The sequence below is a fragment of the Heterocephalus glaber genome, unplaced genomic scaffold (genome assembly GCF_053883595.1).
Source record: "Heterocephalus glaber isolate CG9 unplaced genomic scaffold, H.glaber_assembly_v1.0 deba00001610, whole genome shotgun sequence".
NCBI classification, from domain to species: domain Eukaryota; kingdom Metazoa; phylum Chordata; class Mammalia; order Rodentia; family Bathyergidae; genus Heterocephalus; species Heterocephalus glaber.
Window position 1 is genome coordinate 33,632,812 of NW_028258381.1, and position 24,816 is coordinate 33,657,627.

Consider the following 24,816-nt stretch of genomic DNA (forward strand, 5'->3'; position numbering starts at 1 on the left):
GAACAGCCACAAGGATCTCTTACTGATAAGGGATCACCCCTGGATGGCTGGCAAGGGTCCCCCTAAATCCATCCCAGCCCTCCAACCCTCCCGCGAGACCCCAAGATCCCACATCCAGAGTCAGCAGCTGACTTCCTGACACACCGACCTCGAGCCCACCTTAAACTCAGCTGCTCCTCCTCACATGAATATCACCACATGTGGGGTGGCCCAGGATTCTCCCACTCCAGGCAGAGTGGCCACCAGGCTGCGCCCATAGGCGGGGCTGCCCAGAACTTCAGAGGGGACAAGGCTGGGCCGGATGAACACACTTGGAGCCTCCAAGACCTGCAGAAACCTTCAGAGTTGTCCCCAGGCCACAGCCACACAGTGCTCAGTAAACGACTGATTAAAACAAACCCCCCAGGGCAAGGTCCACACAGCCACCAGAGTATCCATCAACGAGTGGCAGATAAACAATACATGGCTATGCAAACTTGGGAATACTATTCAGCCTCAAACAAGAAGGAGATGCTGACGTGCTGCAGCATGGGGGGATCTTAGGGATGTGACACTGGTGAAATAAACCAGACACAAAAGGACAGACACAGTATGACTCCAAGCCTATAAGGTCCCTGGAGGAGCCAGATTCATGGGGACAGAAAGCAAGACGGTGATGCTCAGAGCTGGGAAGGAGACAGGAGTCAGTGTCCCCATGGGGACAGAGCTTCCGTTTGGGAAGATGAGAGGTGGACAATGGTGACGGGTGTGAATGCGCTTAATGTCACTATGCTCTGTACCTAATGGTTAAAACAGCAAATTTGGGGGGGGGGGCGGGTACTGGGGATCGAACTCGGGACCTTGAGCTTGCAAGGCAGGCGGCAGAAACACTGAGCTAAATCCCCGGCCCCAGCAAATTTTAATTTATGTATATTTTACCAATTTAAACATATGAACACTCAAAACACTTGGCGAACCCTGAGTGACAACCAGCCAGGACAAGGGACCAGACTGCCATGCCCAGAGGTGCCCAGCAGGGACAATGTAAACCCAGGAAGGTGACAGGAAGGAGCCCTGAAATTACAAACAGAACAACAAAGGGAGGGACTCGGCCTCAGGGGGGCTAGAAATGGAACCACAGTCCTGAGCAAGTAACACTGGCAGCTGAGTGTCCTTTCAAGCAGAAATGCTATGTTCCAGGAATAAAATAAATTGGGAGATATTTTTATACTTAGAAAAATGGATTATAGCTCTTGGCAACATGCATACAGCAAGCAGGCATTTTTGGAGTCTCTCTGGAAAATCATAATTTTAGCCAAGCCAGTGTCCTGGTATTTGGTCACCTGGTCCCCAGGGGCCGCTAGGGAGAGGGCAGTGTCACCCTGCTGAAGGGGCACCACGAGCCTTGCCCATCTCAAGGGTGCTGGGGGCTGCCCTCTGTGGAGGGGATGCCCCTGATGGTCCCATGCCCACCCCACCCTACAGAACCAGCATCTTTGGAGCCTTGAAGAGCATTCTGTGCCCTGTGGCTGTCTGCCCCGACTTGGGAGGGTGTTTACAGGAGCAAACAACACACAGCGGGGCTCAGACAGTGCGGCTGGACTGGGTCAGGGCTGCTTTGGGCTGTGGCAGCTCGGGGCATGGTAACCACAGTTAGCATCCTTTCGCACACCCTAGAACCCCGCCCGAGGCCAGTCCACCCTGTGTCTGTCCCGGTTCATTACCGGGCTCCTTGGATCCCTTTAGATGTGGCCTTGGGCACCGGCCCTGATGTTTACCCTGCACACAATCGGCCCCACATCACAGCAGCACCCCCACAGCGCCTTCGCCAGCCCCGCCCTGCCGCTCACCATCCCCACCGGAAAATCTGAAGAGATTGGCAGAGGTGCCTGGTGCTACACGCAGCCATGGCGGGCAGGAAGCTACCCATGCCCATTTGTAGATGGTCCTGTAGGTCACAGCCCGGTGCCATCAGGGCCTGGATGGCCCAGACTCAGGGCGGCACCAGGAAGTGGCACCGTTATGGTGCCCAGATGTCCCGGCTCTGCCATGGAGGGTCCAGACAGGACCTGAAAGCCACTTCTGCACCTGGGGCGGGGGCGGGGGGAGGAAGTAAGAGACAATGTGTCTGGGGAGCCCTAGTTTTCTGAAGGTGACCTCACTTTTTCCTTTACACAATTGCCTCCACATGTCCTCAGGTTTGGTCGGATGCCAGAGACAACACAACACATCAAAAGACCAACTCATGCTTCAGCCCTCACCTTGTCCTACGGCACCCAGGCCTGGAGGTCGTGATAGCCCCTTGTGGGTGGGAGGGGTCCTGCCAAGATGAGCCTGGGTTTGGTTTGTGTTTTCTTTTTTTGAAGTACTGGGGGTGGAACCCAGAGCTCCCATATGCTAGGCAAGCACCAACCATTGAGCCACATCCCTATCCCTTTAAAGTTTTATCTTGATGCAGGTCAGGTTCTCCCTAACTTCCCAAGGCTGGCCTCAAGCTTACAAGCCTCCTGCCTCAGCCTCCTGAGTATCTGGGATCACAGGAGTGAACCAATATACTCATCTGAGCCTTGGGTTTGAGGAAACTCGGACCCTAACTTGAAGGGGCCCAGATAAAGGCAGAGACTGGCAGGTCCCTGTCCACCTCATGCTCGGTCTTTGAGGAAGTTACAGACGAGGTGCAGGGCAGGTGACATGGCAAGTCACTGTCCACAGTGAGAGAGGGAAGAAGTGGGTGGGAGAGGACCTCAGCAGGGAGGCAGACGGTGCAGGCTCAAAGGCTGGGCACATCTGGGAACACCTGGACTCCCTTGCCCCAGTCGGGGTCTCCCGCAGCTGCTTGGCCCCAGAGACTGGGGGAAACTGCCCACGGGCAGTCATGGCCAGTAAGCCACGGGCAACAAGCCCCTAAGACGCTATGTCCTCATCTCCCAAGGACATCCTTGTGGTGGGAAGGCCACTGGTGCAGGTGTGGGACCAGCCAGGTGGGACAGGAGGCAGTCAGGGCATTGACCAGAACAGCAGCACAGGGCAGACCTGTGGCACCAGCATGGGAGCAGCCTGCCTCTCTGACCTTTGGGGGACAGTGAGCCGTGAACCTCTCTGAGTACACAGAAAACAAGGCCTGGAAACAACCCTAGCAGAACAGCCTAGCCCCGATGGGCCCTTTGGGCCCTGTGAAAGCAACCCTGGAGCAGAGTCTGCCAACCCCACACCTGTCCTTTAGAACAAGCAAAGACTGAATCAAAATTCCCTGGGTCACCCCAACTCCTCCATTCCGCCCCAGTTGAAGGTGCCCTTAGGATGGAATTAGGAGATTCCTACTACTTCAGGGAATGCAGGAGAGGGAGAGGAAAAGTGAAGGCCAAGATCAGGACCCACCAGGGGCTCCCAGGATAGTGAGAGAGAGTCCGGTCTTCCATTTTCTGGTGCGGTCAGCATTTGTCAAAGCCCAGAAGCAGAGGACCCGACCTTATGGGTCTTGAAGAATGCAAAGGAGTTTGCAAGGCAGAGCAGGAATAAGAGCAGACGGCACAGGAAGGCCAATGTTCTGAGGTGGTAACACCATTTACTAATTTCCTGTTTATCTTCAACACGAACCTACAAAACTCCACATCCTTGCTTCCCAGGGCAGTCTCAGGGCCTGCAAGCGCAAGAGACACTGTGTGGGGGGGACAAATAGTGATGGTCTGGGGGTGGGGGGCTGAGAATAGCCTGGAATTAATGCACAGGAGAAAACTGCAGATCAAGCTAGGAACAAGCCATCCCCACCTGCCGCCATCTTTGGCCTGGGCATCCCTCACACAGGCCACTGAGGACGGGACCTGGGGACCTGTCCTTTCCTGCTCTGCCCTCCCTGTTCCAGGTCTGAGCGTGGGCAGGACCCATGACCCATGCCAGATGTGACAGGCCATCTCCTGGGCCTGGCCCAGGCCAAGGCCAAGGCCCCTGGGACTGCACCCTCCTGTCCTGGGTTTAGACCTGAAATGAAGGGGCATGCAGTGACCGTGGCCTCAGCTGAGCCCAGTCAGAGCTTCCTATCCTCCCTCTTCCTCACAGTCCCCCCAAGAAGGGGCAGCCCTAGGGCCTTAGCTCCTGCCTCGGTTTCCTTCTTTAGAAGGACAGGATCCCGCCACAGACACAAAGGTTTGCCTCAGGCCAGTCCAGCGGCCTTGCTGTCAGATCCAGTGCAGGACCACGAGACAGGCCTTGTGACAAAGAGAAGCCTGGGGACTCGGCGTGTACTCCACCTGGACTTCTCATGAGTCACTTCCTGTGCCCCAGCTCGGGGAGTTGGGGGCCTGGCAGTTCCCAGAAACACTCAGAGTGGATGCACCGACAAGCTGCCAGGGAGGTTGGTGAGTAAATGCCCTTCCCAGAAATAGCTGGGACTGGACAGAGGCAGAGGTCAAGGCCTGAAACAGCTCCCTAGCTAGGGCAGCGGACATGGTGTGCCCTGATGCCTAGAGGCCACAGGGAGCAGGGTAACCTGGAGCAATGGCAGCACCACCTGTGGGAAAGGGGAGGGCGTGGCTGAGCCATTCCCAGCCCAGAGGGGACCCAGAGCCAGCTTGGGAAGGGCTGGATCTGGGGCTTCAGGGACCCCAAATGCCTAGTCATGGAAACTTGGTCCCTGGAGTCAGGCCTTAAAGAAAGGCCCAGGAAGCCTGGCCTGGTGGTGCATACCTGTGATCCCAGCACTCTGAAGCCTGAGGCAGGAGGACTGCAAGTTCAAGCCCATCTTGGGCAACTTAGTGACTTAATGATACCCTATCTCAAAATAAAAAATAAAGGCAAAGGCCCTGGGTTCAATCCCCAGTAGTACCGAAGAAGAAAACAAAAAGCTCACAGGAAAAACTGCAAAATCACCAACTAAGATAGGAAGAGGCCACAGAGAAGCTGATGGCATGCGTGCATCTGCAGATGTCCAGGCTGAGGAAATGACACCTTGGAGGGCATCAAAGGATAAAGCAGGGGGAAGGGACAGCGCCTGTCAAACCCCTGTGACAGCATAGTGCAGGGTTCCAGGAGAAGCAGCAAGAGCTTTGGATCATGCTGGGGGTCCAGCTGGAGGTCTCTGGAAAGAGCCAGGTCCTTGGCTCCAGGAGGGCAGGGGCAGCCACCAAGGGAGGAGATGCTACCACCTTTCAAGCTGGCGCCTGAGGCTCCGGCTATGGCAGTCCAGGAGGCAGAAGGAGGCAGGTGGATAGGGAAGACCTAGCTGAGTGTCCAAGGTGAGGCCTCTGAGAAGTGGACACTTCTAACAGAACAGTAGAGGCAGCTCTTTAAAAGTATGGGCCTGGAGGCATGGTACCACACATCTGTATTTTCAGTCATCCAGGAGGTTGAGGCAGGAGGATCAAAAGTTCAAACCCAGCCTGGGCACCTCAGCAACATAGAAAGAATCCTGTCTCCAAGTAAAAAAATTAAAAATAAAGGGCTGGGGATGTAGCTCAGTGTGAAGACCCTGGGTTCAAGCCTCAATATTGCAAAAATAGGTTAAAAAAAAAAGTGGAGGCCTCCACTGCCAGTGAGAGCTGGAAGATGGTCTCCCTGGAGCTCACGGAACAGTGTGGGCATTTGAGACAGGGCAGCATGGGGCACAGAGGACCCTGCTCCAGGCAGCATCTCTGCGGTCTACAGATGCACAGCTCCCTGCCCACTGTACCAACTGTCGGCATCCACCGGAAAACAGGTCAGCATGGACCACTGATCTGGAGAGTGAGACCCTCCCAAATGTCTGCAAGAGACAAAGGGCGAGGCTGCGCCCAGCACCTGGCCAACGGCTCTCCCACCACCTGTATGTTTGGTATTTTCTTCCCAAGACTTTTTAAAAGAAATGTATTATTTTTCATTTAATAGGGTGGGGTGTTGCTTTGTGGTAGAGCAATGGCCTGGTGTGCTCGAGGCCCTGAGTTCTGCCCCCAGCACTGCAAATAAATAAATAAACTTGAGGAATATGTCAGTCAGAAAGAAGTGCCTTCTGACTGGGGTCTATGGTGACCTGGTCTTCAAACTGGACAAAGAGGGAGGTGCTAATTTCCAAAACCAGTAGTTTGTACTCACATCCACTTCTCCTTGGTCAATTACATAGAAATTATCTCCTTCATTCCCTGCAAAAGAAGACAGGAGATATGAGATAAAACTGCCTGTTGGACACAGGAGTTACAGTGCTTTGTTATGTTTTTCTTCCAAAGAATATTTGCAACGTTGTCTACATTATAGTCCACTGCCAAGAAATTCCCAGGACCTGTGTGTGTGCGTGTGTGTGTGTGTGTGTGTGTGTGTGTGTGTGTGTGTGTACACAAACGATCCCTGTGCCTCAACCTCCTGAGTGCTGGGATTTACAAGCATGCACCACCATGCCTGGATTTTTTTTTTTTTTTTTTTGGTACTGGCGATGGAACTCTGGACCTTGTGCTTTCGAGGCAGGAGGCAGAACCACTGAGCTAAATCCCTGGCCCTGGATTCTTTTTTTTTTTTTTAATGACAAGATTATGGAAATCTACTAGGTTAACTTCAGTTTTGTTTGTTTCTTAAATTTTGTTAGTGAATTTTCTAGAGGACTATACAGAGCATCTTACGCTAAAATCTCAAGCACACGATGCATTTCCCCCAGGTCTGTGTCAGAGACAGTGGAACGTACCTTGCTGTATAACGGTCTCCCCGGCAATGTGAGTGACAGGGAACATGGCATCAAATATGTCACTGAAAAACAAAGCATACCAGATTAGGGACTACAGGTAGCACCTGTAAGACCTCCTGCCATCCACTCAACACCCATGTCCTGCTGAAATCCATTCACTGAAATCAGGGAAAATGAGAAAATCTACATAAGAGAGGAACATTAAATCCCTTCCTAACCCCCTGTCCAGGTTCCCACTGGGAGCCCTACCTCTGCACAGACACAGTTTGCTCCTGACTTTTTATGAAAATGGGATCACACTAGATACACTCTTTGGGTATTGTGAGTTTTTTCATTTTGTTTTGTTTTGTTCTTTTGTGGTACCAGGGATTGAACTCAGGACCTTGTGCTTACAAGGCAGGCGCAGCGACACTGAGCTAAATCCCCAGCCCAAGACATACTGTTTTGGATTCCAGTTAGGAGAGTCACTACAGAGTGTGAACTTTTCTGCTGTCAGTAGATACAATTCTGCTAGAGACGGCAACCAAACCTGATAAGAGTGGTTTTTGCATTGATTTTTTTTTTTTTTCAGAGAAAACACTTCTAGTCCAAGAGCATCCTGGTTCTCAATGCAGAAATGAGAGGCAAGCTCAGCACCTCTGCAGAGGAAGTTGATGCTCTAGAACACACAGACTTTACAAGCCACCGAGGCCAACCGGGCAGCCCGGCCATCTAATTTCCTAGACGTAGATGTGAAATGGGCCATGCAAATGATGCCCAGGGGAGCCAGGAGGAGCTGAAGCAGCCTTGAGCCAGCAGAGGTGCTGAGAAAATGGAGCGACCTGTCCCCATCCCCCATTTCACCAGAAGATGGGCAGACACATTGGTGCCACTCTCTGAAAACCAGTGACCACCTTCAAAGACCACCCCTTGGCCCTTGAGTCCCCAGAAGAGAAGCTGCAGAGCCAGGATGCAAAGAACAGTGTACCAGAGGCCCAGGCAGGATGGGCACAGCCACAGGAGCAGCCCCTCCTCCCTTGCCTAATTGGAAACTTGGGGACCACGGGACTGGTTAAGTTGAGGCGAGCCTTGAAAGCTCATGGGGCTCCCCTGCTGAGGAATGTGTAAGGCCACCAGTCAGACAAACACAAAATCAAAGATCCAGATGGCACCAGCTCCAGAAAAATATGTCATTCTTAAAATAGTGGCTGTTTTCTCTCTATGCAAGAAATGCTTCTGAGTTCTAGTCCCTGATGTGTCCTTTGTATCTTCTTTTGTTTGATTATATGTGTGCTTATATTCTCTATAGTCTTTAGTTAATTTATCTATGTATTTTCAAAAACCTATAGTTGCTCATTAAGGAAATGCCATATCTCTCCTTTAAGGCAGACTTGAGGCTCTTAACATTTTGAAGCATCCAAAAAAGGCAAAATCTGGACTTGAAAATGTTATACCGTGCCTGAGTGTGGTACAGACTCCAAGCCCAGTGGATGCATCCAGGATGGAAACCAACAACTTATTCACAGCCAAACACACTTTCAAACTAGTCCAACATGCCAAATACACCTCCAAAGATTACATATGCTAAGCCACAGTTCCTCTATCCTCAAAATTGCTGGAAGTGAGCAGTTTGGCAAAGCAATTCAATCTTTAAGAGATAAATATGCTCCATTACACACAGAAGATGCCAGGCTCCCCCAGAGGGCCCAGCCACATGGCTCACAAGGTGACCAATTCCTGTCTTCTCACAGATGCCCACTTCCTTCTTTCCTAACAGACAGCCTCCTGGCCCCTAGCAAGTGCAGGTCCCACAGATATTTTGCCAGAGGATGTTCCCACAACACTCCTCCCCACCTCCTCCAGCCTTCACAGACCTTCTATCAACCTTCAGACAGGTCCAGGATGCCAGGAGTATGACGTTCCCACGGGGGTAGGAGGACGGTGGCAGCCAAGCCAGTGGAAACAGAAGAGACAAGTCCACAGGCCCAGGGGATGAGGTATGAGACTCCCAGCATCCTGGGATGGGGATAGGAACTTGGGGAGGGGCACTGCTCCCAATAACTGCATCCTCTGTGCCCAGTCAGGGCAGGAGGACATGGGCTCAGGGCTTGGAAAGAGCCATGGAAAGAATGCCCCAGAAAGCACAAATGCAAGGATCCGAGTTCGATCCCCGGTACAAAAAAAAAAAAAAAAAAAAAAAAGAACGCCCCAGACTGCTCTCTGTGAAACCTCTCTCCAAGGCAAAACAGCCAACAATACACACCAAACTGAGTCCTTGTTCTTCATGGCCAGCTCAAGACCATGCGGCACCACTGGTCAGGCCTGGGAGGGTCTGTTGGCAAAGCCTGGCCTCCAGAAGCAGCTCTCTGCTCTCCACTCAAATGGTGGCTGTCCATCTGAACCCACCCGGGCCTGGTGCCCACCACTTGAGACCCCATAATACCCTCTCGCTCAACATCACAAAGCCCATCTCTTACATTCATACCCACCTTACATACAGGCAAACCGAGGCTTGAAAAGCTGTGGGGGGCAGCTGAGCCCAGGCAGGAGGCTCTGTGGAGGGGTCTACCTCTCCACTTCCAAGGACAGGGCATTCAGACCACTGTGGATAGGAGCAAGGGTACCCAGGGTGAAGGCAGGAGGAGGCAGGGTCTGGCCCAGGGACCACACTGCAGACCACCCTCCTGCACACTGGGCCATTCAGCACCCCATGGGGCACATACTGTGTCCCCACTGTCCCCAACAGAGCTACAGACTGTGCATCTGGCCATGCCCATGTTTTGTGGGGTGCCCTCTCCAGCAAAGTGGCAGCCCTCAGCTCACAGTGCTCATTGACTATTCTTGTTTTACTTACACATTTATCCACACACTCCTTCCTTGACTTTCCACAGGTGACTGCACTAGGATCTTTTTTTTTTTGGGTACCCAGGATCAAATTTTGGACCTTTTGCACTTTCAAGGCAGGTAGCAGCACCATTGAGCTAAATCCCTAGAATGTATTAGGATCTTTGCAGTAGCTCCTTTTGTTTGTATGTTTCCTTTTAAAATCTTGGACTGTGGGCATGTTACTATTTGGATCTGAGAGAAACTCATGAGCTAAAGCCTTTGTCACCAGCAGATGGGCTTTTGGGGAACTGATGAAAGGTCTAACTTCACCAAACAGATTCAATCCACGGATGAGATCGAAGCACCATTACTGGGAGGTGATGGGAACTGAAGAGATGGAGCCTGCTGGAAGGCAATGGGTCTTAGGGATGTAACCTGGGATCTCTATCTGCTCCTAGCCCCTTCACTCAGGCTCTTACTCTCTCCTTCCTGGCTATACAAGGAAAGGAGCCTCTGCCACATGCTTTCACCATCACATTTCAGCAAGAGATCTAGCCGACCATGGACTGAAACCTCTGAAATAATGAGCTCAAATAAACCTTCTTCTTTTAATTTGTTTTTCTCAGGTGCCAGGACAGGGGACACCCGGACTGCAGCTGAGAGCTCTATTCTGTTTTCATTTCATGTCTCTCATTTCCAAGCTTTAGGCTTCTCTCCAAGGCCCCATCCGCTGCTCCTCTCCTGCCAATTTCCTGTTTGCATCCTTTGTCCATCTCGATAGCTGGCTGGTATCATTTTTCCTGCTGAGTTACAGGAATTCCTTGTCAGTTTTACATTTTCCAACCATATCCTGCAATTGGTCTACTGGTCACATTCCCACAAATGCCCTTTGCTAAGCAGATATCTTTCATTCAGGGTAGTATCTTTCCTGATGTAGGGCCTGTGCCTTGGAGGTTCAGCAGGAACCTGTTTCCTCACCACAAAGTCACCCAAAACTACATTGCTGAGTTAATCAGCCTAGGCTGCTATGACCAAGCCACCAGAGACCAGGCAGCTTGAACCACACTTATTTCTCATGCTTCTGGAGACCAGAAGAGCAAGAGGAAGGTCAGTAGATTTGGCTCCATGAGGGCCACTTCCTAGCTGGTGGTGGCCCCACCTAGCTGTGTCCATGGCAGAAGGAGCTCAGTCCTGGCATCCCCTAATAAGGGCACTAGCCCCATTATAGGATCCCCACCCTCATGTCCTCCCAAAGGCCTCATGTGCAAATATTGTCACAGAGGCAGTCAATGATTCAGAATATGCAATTTGGATATGAGGGGGACACAACTCAGTCTACAGCAATTGCCTTCTGCCAAATACATCGTTTTCATGTCTACTTCTGGGTCTTCAGTCAATCCCACAGGGGCTCTGGTTTTGGTCCCCCAGAAGAGTTAATGTCACCTTGAAGATCTACAAATTGCTCCACACATGCATATATAACCCCAGGAGGGGTTACGGGCTAACCCTTCCTCCAAAAGTCCAGACGTTGGGGTCCTAATCCCCAGGGTCTTATGGTATTTGGAAATAGGGTCATGCAGATGTAATTGGCTAAGATGAGCTCACGGTGGAGGAAGGAGGTGCCTAATTCAATATGACCCATGTCCTTAAGAGGGGACTCTGAACACAGATACACCCAGGGAGAATGCTGTGTGAAAAGACATGCACACAAAAGATGCTGCCTACACACCAAGGAGAGAGGCTGGGGACAAATCCTCACAGTCCTAGGAGAAGGGATCATCCTGCTGACACCCTGTCCTTGGACTTTCAGTAAATTTCTGTTAAGGCCACCCAGTTTGTGGCATTTTGTTACAGTTACCCCAGGAAACGGATATAGTATTTCATGTGTAGTTGCTCATTTAATTCTCACAACGATCATGCGGTACTTATTATTCCCATTATTTTCTTTTGCAGGTGAGGGGTGAGGGGAGAATAGAGGCACAGAGAGACTAAGGAATGTGCTGAGGTCACATAGCTGGCAGACAGACAGCTCAGAGGCAAGCCCAGGAGACCTGGCTCCAGAGTCCTTGCTCTGACCATCACATGAAGCCGCCTCTTGTCTACTCAGTGTTCAGCTCCCAGGTGTACGTACATCTATCTCCCTGGGTCCTGTCCCCTGCCATCATTGCTGTTACTGCTTCAGCTCTGGCTCCATCACTACCACAGCCTCCTGGTCCCTCTTGGACTGGGGCAGGGTGACCCCCTCCCCTGATTCAAGGAAGACTCACCTATTTGCAAACTGCATTCTTCCCATTTCCATCCTAGAACACATTTACTGCCTCTCGTATGCCAGCTACCATGTGGCCCAGATGGCTTTGGACATGCAGACTGGGAGAGTGCTGGCCTCACTGCACAGAGTCTCTCCATCCAAACACACAGGCACCTCTTCTTTCATCCCTATCCTCCATGGAGCTTTCACACTTTCTCCTTCAAGCCTGTTGTGATCTTTATTGAGTAAACTCCACTTTTCAGTAGTGACTGCTCTTGGGGCTGGTGTCTCCTAAAATCAAATTCCTGGGTTACTTCCTGATGCCCCCACCTGGCTTACACCCTTCCCCAACCTCCGCTGCTTTCTCCCTACTGAGAGGGATTTAATATCATCTTGATTGTCATGGGAAGGAGTCTGTATTGTTAAAATTAATTGCTTTTTAACTGACAAATAAAAACTACATGTGTTTAAACCCCTGGGGCTTCCTAATCCTGATTTCTGTAAGCTGAGCTTGCATCAACCCTGCTGAGTTACTTCACAATTCTGAGTTTTTCTGTTGATTCTGTGTGGGTTGACACAGATGAACACTATCTGTCTTTCCCCTTAAAGGGTGTGCAACCCCACATTCCTCCATTAGGATATTTGCTGTCCTGGGTGTGCGAGAGCATTACTAAATTACTAAGTGGAAAGAAGTTTTTTTCCATTCTTCTTTTGCTAACAATTTTTATAATAAATATTTGCTGAGCTTTGTCAAAAATCTGAACATCTTTGCAATACATTACATGACTTTTGCCCCGCAGTGTGAGCTGGGGCGTAATATGTGGATGGGGTGTTCCAAGGTTGAACTATCCTTGCACCCTTGGGAAACTATGTGATCAGTGTGATTTTCTTTCCTACACACTGTTGGATTTCTTTGGCTTTTTAAGAGTTCTGCATCTACATTCATAGTGAACTGGGGCCTACAGTTTCCTCTGCTTGGATGTCTTTCTTGAGCTTTGGAATCAAGATCATGCTGCCTTCATACAACAGGCTGACAGCTTCTGCCTGTTTTCTGTTTTAATGGAGCGAAGTGGAAGTCTGAGGCCTCTGGTGAGACTCTCAAGGCCAAGATGAAGGGAGGTCTTTGGTTACATTTCATTTCACTGTTTATTTGCTTCAGGCTTTCTGAAGCCTGAAGCCAACGTTGGTGCCACTTTCAAAGTTAGCTCCCAACATTTACAAACTGAGAGTATTCATAAAAATCAAATCTTTGGCTTTTCTTTGAAATCAAATGGATGCTCCAGCCACATGGGGCCTTGAGTCTCACCAAGCAATAATTCAGCCCTCTCCCCATCCGGTTGGATCACAAGGTTCTCGGTCCACCCCATCCCAAGGCCTATGGCTCCCACTTCATCCTGCCCCCACCTAGGCTCTGGGATTGCAGACCATGGGGTGGACAACCCTGTGGCAGGAGCAGGCGACCTTGCTGGACATCTGGCACAACTCTTGATTGTGCACAGAAGGACCCAGGGGACTGAGTCTCAGTCCTCTCCCCCAGATCTTCTGGTAGCAGCTTCACTGGAAAACACCTGAGGTTCTCAAGGATCCTCAGGAAGGGTACAAAGGCGGCTCCATGCTGACCTGGGGCAGTGGGGGTGGGGGCGTGTCAGGTTTTTCACCTTCAGTTTCTAGTGTATCTGGGAACTGCAGCAGGGCGGCCCTGCAGGTAGACACCCCACCCCCAGCCTGCAGAGATCCTGCAGAAGCAAACAGGTTTGGCCAGTTCTGGGAGCTGGGTGTCCCCAGGGGGGAGGCAGGGGGAGGGGATCTGCAGCCAGGGGAAGCTCCTGACCCCAGAGGACTGGAGGAGTAAGGCGACAGAGCCACACAGTCAGTCTCTAAACACACCCTAGTCCAACAATGGCACTTGTGCATTTTAGAAATGTCCCCTTGAAGCTTAAAAAAAAAAAAGAATTTCTGCCAGGGATTTAGCTCAGTGGCACCGTGCCTGCCTCACAAACACAAGGTCCTGAGTTCAATCCCCGGTTTCAAAAATAAAAAGAATTTCTGTGACTTTTAAGCAAAGCATATGACTTTGATTGTGGAGAATATTAACAGGACAAGCTCCCATAACAAGGCAAACAGAGTTCCAACACTTTGGTATCTGTACTTTTAAAGGCTTATTTTTGGTACCGGGGATCAAACTCGGGACCTTGCGCTTGTGAGGCAGCCAGCAGAACCACTGAGCTAAATCCCTGGCCCTTAAAGGCTTTTTAGTTTGAAGATTTTAAACCTTCATGAGGATGAGGAGGGGGTTAGAGACAGGACACATGTTTACACCCTGGCTGGTGCTGTTGAGAGAACAGAAGTAAACAGCACAAATGCACCTAGAAAACTTGGGATGGAGACTGATGTGTATCAAGCAGCACAAAGAATTCTGAGCGGTGGAAACAGCATCTTAAAAACAAAGAGGGATCCCACTGAGTGCAGAAAAAGTGCCAGTGCACACTAATGTGTCTTGTACATGGCTTCAAGATGGTGCTGCAGAGGGGGGACAGCAAGCCCCCCTCTGACAAGAACCTTCAGGAACGGCTGGCTCTGGAAGCCAGTGCTCCTGCCCCAGATGCACAGGGTCTCTCTCCAGCGCTAACCTGCACCTGTAGGTCAGCACTATTTAGAGAGGGAAGCATCCAGACACTGTGCTGGGTGAGCCCCTGGAGTGTGGGCGTCTTGGTGTCGCCCCCGCTGTCCCCATGAGCAATGAGACCCAGACACCATGTCCCTGGTGTGCACGCAGGGCCTTGCACTGTTTGGGTGAAGCTCGCTCTATTTCTCTGTTGACTCCAAGTTTCCAAATATTCTCCCTAAACAGTCATAACTCAGTCCTGGCTGTCAGCTGCAGTGGGAAACAAGGCCCCCTGCTTGAGTCCACCCAGCAATGGGCAGAGAAGCACACAAAGCCCAGGGTTCAAGGTGGGGATGTACAGGTGGAATCCCAAACGGAGGTGCAGGCATCATGTCCATGCAGATTGCTGCCGGAGGATCGAAAGCATCACTGGCCACACTCATCTCCCACTCAGGTCAGCAGCCCACCACTCCAGCCAGTGCCCGGCCCTGGGTGCTTGTGGCACCTGCAGATGCCAGGCCCACCTGACCTTCTGAATCCCAACGCACAGGCTGCGGTTGGTGACAGCCAGCTTCCCCCCAACATTTCCTCCTCAGAAAAAAAGGTAGTTTCGGGGCTGTTCATCATACTGCTGCTTGTTGTGGTGGAAATGGGATCTGGTAATTAAGTTCAGGACGGATGCTGGGGAATGTCGTAAAATCACACTGGAGAGCACATGGAGGAAGACTGATGACATTCTTTACTGGTTTATGGAATGAAAAATGAGTTACAAGGTAAAATCTGATAGAACTCAGGGAGCAAAGGACAAACATCCTGTCACAGTTGAGGACCTCAGCACCCTCTGCAGATCCAGCCGGCAGGAAATGGGCAAGGACAGAGGTTTCCTGAACAGCACCATCAATCCGCTGGGTGAGATGACATTTATAGAATACTTCATCAAACAAGAGCAGAATACTCATTCTTCCCAAGCTCACCCGAAACAGTCACCAAGACAGACCACAACCTGGACCATAAAATACACCTGAGCAAATGGAAAAGAGTATAAATCATACAATGTATGCTGTCAGATCATGATGGAGATTAAATCAGTAACAGAAAGATTAAATCAGTAACAGAAAGATAGCTAGAAAAATCCCAAGATAACTGACCATGAAGCAACACACTTCTAAATACACATGGGTCAAAGAAGAAGGTTCCAGAGGAACTGAAAAATAATTTTAACTAAATGGAAATTAAAATGCCACCTTATCAAAATGTGTGGACTACAACAAAGGCGATACTTAGAGGGAAATCTATAGCATTAATGCATACACTAGAAATTAAGATCTAAAATGAGTAACCTAAGTTTCCACCTTGGAAGCTAGGTGTGGTGACACATGCTTATAATCCCAGCACCTGAGAGGCAGAGGCAGGAGGATCACCATGAGTTTGCCCAGCCTGGGTTAGTGAGTTTAAGGTCAGCCTGAACAACATAGCGAGAGTCTGTCTCAAAAAAAAAAAAAAAAAGAAAGAAAGAAAAAGTTTCCACTTTGGGAAACTACATATCAAGAGTAAATCAGGGCCAGGGCTTTAGCTCAGTGGTTCTGCCACCTGCCTCACAAGTGCAAGGACCCAAGTTCAATCCCTGGTACCAGAAAAAAAAAAAAAAATGAGTTGAGCTACAGGTTTGGGCTGGGGATTTAGCCCAATGGTTCTGCCACCTGCCTCGAAAGTGCAAGGACCCGAGTTTGATCCCTGGTACAAAACAAAACAAAACAAAAAGTAAACCAAACCCAAAACAACCAAAAGAAAAGAAATAAGAGCAGAAATCAATGGAATTAAAAAGAGATTAATAGAGGAAAATCAATGAAACTAGAGCAGGTTCCTTGAAAAAAGTCAACAAGGGCCAGGGATTTAGCTCAGTGGTTTCGCCGCCTGCCGCACAAGCACAAGGACCCAAGTTCAATCCTGGTACCAAAAAAAGAAATGAAAAGAGGGACATCTCTACAGACACCTGGACATTAAAAGGATGATAAAAGAATATTATGGACAACTCTATGCCCACACATTTGGTAAGTGAGATAAAATAAACCAATTCCTCAAAATAATCTACCAAAATTCACACAAAAAGAGACAACTTTAAAAGGTCTCTACTAAAGAAACTGAGTAATTATTAACCTTCCAAAACAGAAAGCACTAGGCCTGGATGTGTTCACTGGTAAATTCCACCACCCATTTATCAAGAAATAATGCCAATTCTTCCTAATCATTTCCAGAAAACAGAAGCAAAGGAAACACTTTCTTTCTTTTGGTACCAGAGATCGAACTCAGAACCTTGTGCTTGCAAGGCAGGCACGGTGCCGCTGAGCTAAACCCCCACCAGCACTTTCTAACTTACTCTACAAGGACAGCATTAACACCAGAACCAAAGACATTACAAGAAAGGAAAATTACAGACCAGTATCTCTCATTAACATAGATGTAAAACTTTTCAAAATACTAGCATATTGAATCCTCCAATGTATGGAAAGACTATATAATGTGGACAAGTAGAATTGATTCTAGGCATGTGAGTCTGGTAACATTTTAAAAATCAAGGTAACCCATCACATCAACTAGCTAAGAAAAAGCATACGATCATATCAGCAGGTGCAGAAAAACCATTCAATAAGATACCACACTCACTCATGATCAAAACTGAGCAACTGGCGCCAGGTGTGGTGGTGTGTACCTGAAATCCCAGCACTCCTGGCGGCTGAGGCAGGAGAATGGAACATTTGAGGCCAGCCTAAGCATGTTAGAGACTTGATGAGATCCTGTCTCAAAATAAAAACTAAAAAAGGCTGGGGATGTAGCTCAGTGTGAAGGTCCTGGGTTCCATCCCCAGTACTGCAAAAATACAAAAGAGGAGGGCCAGGGATTTAGCTCAGTGGCACCATGCCTGCCTCACAAGCGCAAGGTCCTGAGTTCAATCCCTGGTACCAAAAAAAAAGAGGAAGAGGAAGAAGAGGAAGAAGGGGAAGAAGAGAGAGGAGAAGGAAAAAAAGAACAAGACAAAGAGGAAGAGGAAAGAAAAGAACCCGTGCACACATACATACCTCCGCAGGAGCCGTGATAGGCCGGTGAACAACCTCCACCTGTGAGCACCACAGCAGCCATGAAGATCCAAGCTCCTGCCACACCAGAGCCTTGCTCAGCCCTGACCTGGCTCTCATGGCATCTTCAGCTGGTGGCTGTGTGCCAGGCACTGTGCTGGGTGTGGAGATGATGGGAAACAGACACACACAGTCCCCACCCCATGCAGTCCACAGCAATGCAGGGGTGCGTGCCAAAGAGTACAGTCCCAGCTATCATTCATTCACTCAGCAAACACACCCTGGGCCCCAGGCTGGAATGAGGGTAGAAACCATCTCTTGTCTTCAACCCCCAGCAAGGACCACACGAAGGGACCAGGTGCTTCGTGAACAGGGTCAGCCTGGAGCAGCTTCATCAGCTTAGGAGGGGCAGCTGGCCTTGGCACATGGTCAGAGGCAGTGAAGGTGCCCAGGAAGCCCCAGGGTCCTGCACACTGCAGCCAAGTGGGCTGAAAGCATCATTTCCAGGAGGAAGGAGGCTGCAGCCAACCAGTCCACAGGGCTCCACAGAGGTCAGGGTGGGTCACCTCCCAAAGAGCTTCCAGGACACCGTTGTTCCTGGGGGAGGAAGAAGCCAGCTGTCTGCTGTCAGGCCCACTCTTCGGGTGTCTAGCAGGAAGACGAAGGTGCTGCTCTAGCAGGGAACACTCACTAGCAGCACCTCCGTCCCAGCAGGACCTGGGCTGGCCTGGCCTCTCCACCTGCAGAGGGCCACCAGGGCAAAACACGCCTGCCCTCTGGGCATATAAAACAAGACAGTCCTCACACAGCTGGGCGGTGGTTTGAAGAGGCCGACACCACTCGTCACCTTCGTCAGGTTCAAGGGCCCCAGTCCTGTCCTGCCCTGGAGCCCACACTGGTTGATCAGTGGTGACCATCCTGCAAACACCCTACTGGTCCACTGCCAGGCCCCAGGGGGAGGGCTGGAGGCTCCCTGTGCCCAAGCCCCGGACAGATGCCCATGTTGCCATGCCAGAGGGATGCAAGGTCTTGTCCTGGAAGCCCCAGACCACCAGCTGCTATGAGTGTTGTCACTGTGGCACAGGTGTGACCCTAGGAGTCCCAGCCACAAGGAAGTCCCACCCAGGACTCCAATGTGCAGTCCATCTAGGGGTGAAGGACAGAGATCCCAAGAGACTCCCAGCCCAGCTGTCACTACTCCCAGGGGCATATTCCCAGGGTAAAGGCACCCTGCAGACCAGACCCAGAGGTTTCTGGTGCCACTGCAGGATTCTAGCCACCAGGGCCACTGTGGCCACCAGACCTGGCTCCACGTGTGTGGGCTGGGAATGCAGCATCTGCTGCTCTGTGGGCCACCTGTGTGCTCTCTCCATGGCTGCAAATTCAATCAATGGCTTTCTGTACTGCTCTAGATGCCAGACCATCCCAGAGGACAGCAGGGGCTGGATATGGGGCAGGTGATGGTGACCATGGTTTCAACAGGAACCAGCTGCAGCAGGCTGGGGCACCTGTGTCTACAGGGGAGACCTGTTGGGGCCCAGCATTGAGGGGGAACAGAGCCAGAGGAGGCCCTTGAGTGAGCATGAGGCAGGGATACCAGCCAGTACGCTCTGGAGGCCTTCAGATTGGGGCACTGGGTCTAGCCCACTACCTGGGTTCCATTGCAAATTCAGATTCATTTGATTTTGTTATTATTTTAATTTGGCTAAAACGTTCAAACTGAGTGAAAATGCCATAGCTGGATTTGTGAAGCCAGAACTAGACCCTCCCAGCCTCACTGCCATGGCCCAGCCACAAGGCCCAGCCCTGGGACCATGGGAGCCCAGACTGGAGGTGGAGGTGCCATGGTGCCCGGGAGACAGACAGGGGTCAAAATGTGCAGATGCAGCAGCCACAGGCCTGGGTGGCAGGGGACACACACACCACCCCATCAGCAGAGACACCACTGCTGTGAGGAATGAGGGTTGCAGCACCAAAAGACCACAATTTTTAAGAGAAGACAGAAATCCAGAAGCCACCCAGCTTCTGGCTCCACACAGTGGTGACGGCTTACTCCAGTTAACCTTTCTGGGACTCACTGGTCCCACAAGACAGGACATGACTGTGGCCAGGGGCAGACAGACAGCAGCCCCCTCACAAGTGTGTAGCCCACTGCCAGTGCCGGGCAGCCACTGGTACAAAGCCATCCCAGCCAGACCAGTGCCAGGATCAGTGGCCAACCCACACCCCAAAGTCAGGCACCTCCAGCTCTGCCCATGAGCCTCATAGAGGAGAAGGCGTGACCAGCACAGGTGCCAACTGTGGACTCAGATCACATCCTTGTGACAGCCACAGGACTACCCACAGGCCATGGCAAGGACAAACAAGCCTCTGCCCCTGGCCAGGAATCCTGCACAGCCACAGAAAGAACAGGGGGTAGGGTGGGAGTTCTCCCTCGAAGTCCAGACATGGCGTGACCTCCGAGAGGGACAGTGAAGTGAAAGAGCCGCTGGGAGAGTGGAGCGAGCGGGGTGTCCCCAGGACCCTCTGTGCCCAAGAGTGGGGCCAGCGTCTCCGGAGTGACACCCGTGCATGCAGCCACAGAACCAGTTGGGGCAGGTACCACAGAATCTGCTTATTTCCCTGTCATATCGATGTGTATCTTGAGCATCTGCTGCCCAACCAGAAAGCATCACGTTAAACGGCCTCACGTCATGCAACACTGCAGGGATTTTCCTGCAGGAACCGGCTACCCCTCAGGTCAGGGCTGCCAGAAGGGATAGTCAGGTCTCCTGACCCGCTGGCTCCACCTGGGGGCCTTTCAATGTCCCTTGGGACTCCCAGTGGCAGTACAGCCACCATCCCTCCGTAGTGGGTTATGGTGCTGATATCTGGGGGAACTGCTCCTCTCTGTGGGAATGGGGGATCCCCGTGTTTACTGAGTACACTAGACTCCAGGCTCCCAGGACACAGCAGCACTCTGTGGTGAGATGTCACAGTAATGTCCCTCTGAGACAAGGGGCACAGCTGGACTCATGGGTTCTTCTCACTCAGAGATGCAGAGCTGAGTCCTTCGCTGGACTTTCTCCCCAGAACACCAATCCCACCTCAATAGGCCATGGAGCAGCACAATTCCAGGTAGCACCTGCAATGGGCCAGGGCATGGCAGGGCTGTGTGCTCCGGAACCAGCCACAGACAGATCTCAACACAGATCTCCCAATGGCTGGCACCCAGCAGCCATCCTGAGCCCACAGGACACAGTGCCATGCCCAGCTTAGAAGCAGATGTTCTAGATCTGCCCTGATCCCTAGCCACTGGGGGACCTGAGCAAGTCTCAGTTTCCTCCTCTATAAAATGGGCTGAGAAGCCCATGCTGTTTGATCATCACTAGGCTCAGTTGTGCTGTAGTGATGGGAGCAAAGTCTTCTCTTCCCACTACCTCTGCTTCAACTCTGAACACCCCCAGAGCCCATCACACTCCCCAGGAGCCCCTACAACTCCAGGACATTAAATGAAAGGAAGAGGGAAGTGTGCAGCCTGTGGGGTTCTGAGGAAGAGGGGGAGATACAAACCTACCCGCACCTTTCCTCACTCAAACCCTGAGCAGGAGGAAGGAGGAAGGAGTGGGGAGCTCAGGCAGCCAGGCCCCGGGGATAAAGACTCTGAATACACCTGGGTGCACGGAGATGGCTTTAGAACCAGGCCCACAGTTTATGTAATTATAAAAACAACATTTAGATTTAAAAGGTAATACTAACACGTCAAAAGTCAAGAGCAACAAAGGAATTTTATGTGGCTCACCGGCAGCAGCTGGGCCAAGTGGCCCTGACATCAAGTATCACCCAAGGACAAAGCAGCTGGGAAAAAAACCTCAACAGAGCCGTTGGGAGAAGGTGACAGTAATGATATTGTTATTTTAAGATAAGTGGTGTGTGTTTAGGAATAAAGCAAAGAATTCTTTGGTCAGTGTCATTTAGAACTGAGATTTTCAGCCTGGGAGAAAAGAGATAAAGACATAAAATTAACTAGGTTGTGTTAAAACAAAGAACTCAATTGGAGTGGGAAGTGCCAATGTGAACTCATAATGTGTTTATCCTTAAAAGAGAAATGCAGGTCTGCCCGCAGAAAATGCAGGTGCGATGGCAAACTGCACAGTGGGAACCCCTCAGCCCCAAATGTGGTCTCTTCCCACTAAAGGAATGCAGAACTCTTGGGGGGAAACTGATTCTAGATTTGGGGAGAAAAACCTGCTATGGTTTGGCATCCTGTCCCCTCTGCCAAAGTGGGGCACTCTGAGCATCAGTCCGACAGAAACAGGGGATCCTGCTTGTGCTTTGGGGCTCGTGGCCAAACATCACAGACCAGAACCAGTGTGGAGCAGTTTTCCCCTGCGAGTCCTTCAAGGAGCTCAGCTCTGGCCCCAGTCTTCGATCCATTTGGGGTTTACACAAGACAAGGGTCCGATTTCATTCTTCTGCCTGTGGGTGTTGGGTTTTCGCAGCAGCACTTACAAGGCTCTCTGCCTTGCTATGGGCTGACCTCACCTTCCTTCCCACCACACACCCCTCTGGTCTCTATCTTTAGAAGCCCTGCTGCCACTTCCCAACAGTCTCCTTCCCTTTCTTCCCCAAAGGCCGGGTGACTGCACCTCATTCCCTCCGGATCTCTGGTATACCCCGGCCAGCTCTACCCTACCTGGGGGACAGGTGGGACAAGGGGACTTGAAGCAGGACCAGCTTCTGCTCATGGTCTGAGCAGGGAGAGACAGACGGGGAGGCGCATGTATATGAGCTTGCATGTGTCTGTGTGTGTCTGCACACATGTTAATGCTGGGGACTTGGGGGAGGAAGAACGGCCAGGAAAGAAATGGGCACAGCGAACAGAGGTCACTCACAAGGGAAGTCGCGTATGTGCCACTCCCCTGGCTCTGCCCTGGCACGGTCTGTCCTGCCCATGCTGTGTGCCTCAGCAGTCGCCCCGGCCACGACCCTCCTCTCGTGCCTTCCAGCCCAAGTGGGCCTTCCTGTCACCGGTCACGCTATCTGCAGCATTCTCTACAGTACTTCCTCAGCTATGACAAAACCAGAACAGAGCCACATTTCTGAAGTGACAGATGCATGTGTGGCGATGCAGTGGGGTGAGTGTCCCCGTGTGGACTGTGACCCTCTCACTGTTTATGTGGAGGGATGGGGCATGCACAGGGACAGCACGCTCAGCCCCGGGGCCCAGCTTTTCCAGGGGCCCGCCCCAAGCAAATGCAGAGCACCCTGCTCCCACCCTGCCCTTGGGACTACACAGTTGGCAGTGTGCACACCCTTTCTGCCAGTGCTGAGCTCCCGGGCAGCTGAGGTGATCCACAGAAACCTGTGTTACCCCTCTGCCACCATCCCCACAAGGATGGCAGTGCAAGGCAGCTCTGGGGGAGCAAAGCAATGGCTCTGGGCCCTTCCAGAATTAGGGCAAGCCTGGTGTGGTGGTGCACACCTGTAATCCCAATACTCTGGGAGGCTGAGGCAGCAGGATGACAAGCTTGAGCCCAGCCTGGGCAACTCAGTGACTTAGTGAGACTCTGCCTCAAAAAAATAGTAATAATAATAAAGTTTAAAATGGCTGAGGATATAGCTCAGTGCAAGGCCCTGCATTCAATCCCCAGTTCTGAAAAAAAAAAAAAAAAAGAATTGGTACAGAATCTGAACCTAGGTGATAGGGGGAATGGCTCAGAGCACATCTGGATCAGACTCCCTGTGTGTAACAATTTCCCCTTGGATGTGCCTTGTCTTAGGAAATGACACCGAAGCATTTACTCTCAAATGATCCCAACAGTCAAGGTAACAGTAACATAGACCTAGGAGACAACCACAGAGCAAATGCAGCAGAAACATAAAACCACATCACCAAATGTCAGCTATGGTGAAGAGTCACAGGCCTTTCTTGTACTCTCTTTGAAAATCTTGTTTGAAATATTTTCAAAATAACAGGTAAAACATAAAATCAAAAGAAAAAAAATATGAGAGTTCTCCCCCCCAAAATCTACACTTGCAGTTTCTCTAGAAAAATCTGGAGAACTCCCACGCTGGGGGCAGGAGCCACTTGCTGGTCTCTGTCCACTGAAGGCCCAGCCCTCAGCTTGCCAGCATCCCCTACAGAGTCCAGGGTTCTGGGCCAGAGGCTGTGATGACGCCCTGATGGCAAGGGGGAACAGGGCAGGGCTGACAGGTGCTGGACAGCAGCTTGCCCAGCGCACCGTGGCTCAGTGGACCCCCATGGTCGCTCTCCAGCAGACCAAATCGGGGACTTGTGAGGGTGCCAGGCCTCTCCCCAGGGTGCTGGGATGCAGACCCAGAAAGGCTCAGAGGGCTCCACTGCCTCCCTGCCCCTGGGACCTTATCCTGCAAACAGCTTCACAGAAATGTCCTCACTGTGAGTCCGACTGGGTCTGAGAAGGTGGAGAGAAGGTGCAGGAGAGACAGGACCTTCGGGCTTCCGGAACTCAGTGCAAAGGGGCCAGGAGTTTGTTAACAGGTTCTGTGGCCAGGAAGGTGAGTCCAAATCAAAGGTCTGTTGCTTACTAGCCTTGGCAAGTCACTCTCAAGCCTCAGTTTCCCCATCTGTGAAACAAGACCTGTCAGTGCACAGCCACGGGGGTTGTGCACGCACTAAGTACAGGGCCAGTGTCCCCCATCAGCCTGGGCAGACCAGCCAACCCTGAGGCCCCTCCTGCCCCACCCAGAAAGTCTCTTGTCCCTGCCAATTCCCTCCTGGCTCAACAGCTGGAGGACAGTGACCCCAGGTGGCTGGCCCCTCCCCAGCTGCTGTGGGAAGTGTGAATGGACCGGGCTGCTCCTGAAGCAGAAGGGACACTGCCAGCAGGCAGTGATGCTGACAGCAGGCTTGTCTGTCTTCCTCCTGGTGTTGGGATGGGCATCGGCACGCCACAGGCACACCCTAGATGTGACCATCACGAGGCCAAGTAGGCACAGGCTGCAGCTGGGGTCATAAACAAAAGCTGTCGGCTGCTGGCATGGGAGGGGGTCAGGAAGGAGTCAGAAAACCTAGAGGCAAAGTGTGCAGGCCAAATCCCAGTACCGCCCCTCCCGAGCTGTACAGCCTCAAATGAGCTGCTTGAGACCCCTGATCTGCTCCTCATCTGCAAAGCAGAGGCTGTAATAGTGCCTTCTCCTGGGGCTGCTGCAAGGAGCAGCCATGAGCAGACAGTGCCCTGCCCCATGGTACTGTGGCCAGGCACCTGGACCCACCCAACACTCCCAAGAGAACGGGGCACTGAGCAATGCCTGGATAAAAGGGCTAACAAACACTGACTGCAGGATGATGATGACATAACTGTCCACAAGAAGCCAGGAAGAGGACTTCCTGTGGAGCCAGGTCAAGCCCTGATTCCCATCACTTCCAGCAGCGAAAGCCTCCTGGCCAAGACCCCAAACACAGCTCCCTCCTCCTGGCTCCCTGGTCCAGAGCTTGCCC

General features: G+C 51.5%; 1 protein-coding gene across 7 annotated transcripts in view; it reads right to left on the reverse strand.

Annotated features, from left to right (window-relative positions):
* The window catches only part of Prkar1b (protein kinase cAMP-dependent type I regulatory subunit beta), a 112,838-nt gene that overhangs the window by 23,535 nt on the left and 64,487 nt on the right, over positions 1-24,816 (reverse strand). For all 7 annotated transcript variants that reach the window (XM_004840329.2, XM_013070574.3, XM_004840331.4 and 4 more), the window contains 2 exons: positions 6,623-6,684; positions 6,043-6,089 (listed from right to left, as the gene is read on the reverse strand). In XM_004840329.2, the coding sequence (XP_004840386.1) occupies positions 6,043-6,089; positions 6,623-6,684 (109 nt within the window). The remainder of the gene's footprint in view (positions 1-6,042; positions 6,090-6,622; positions 6,685-24,816) is intronic.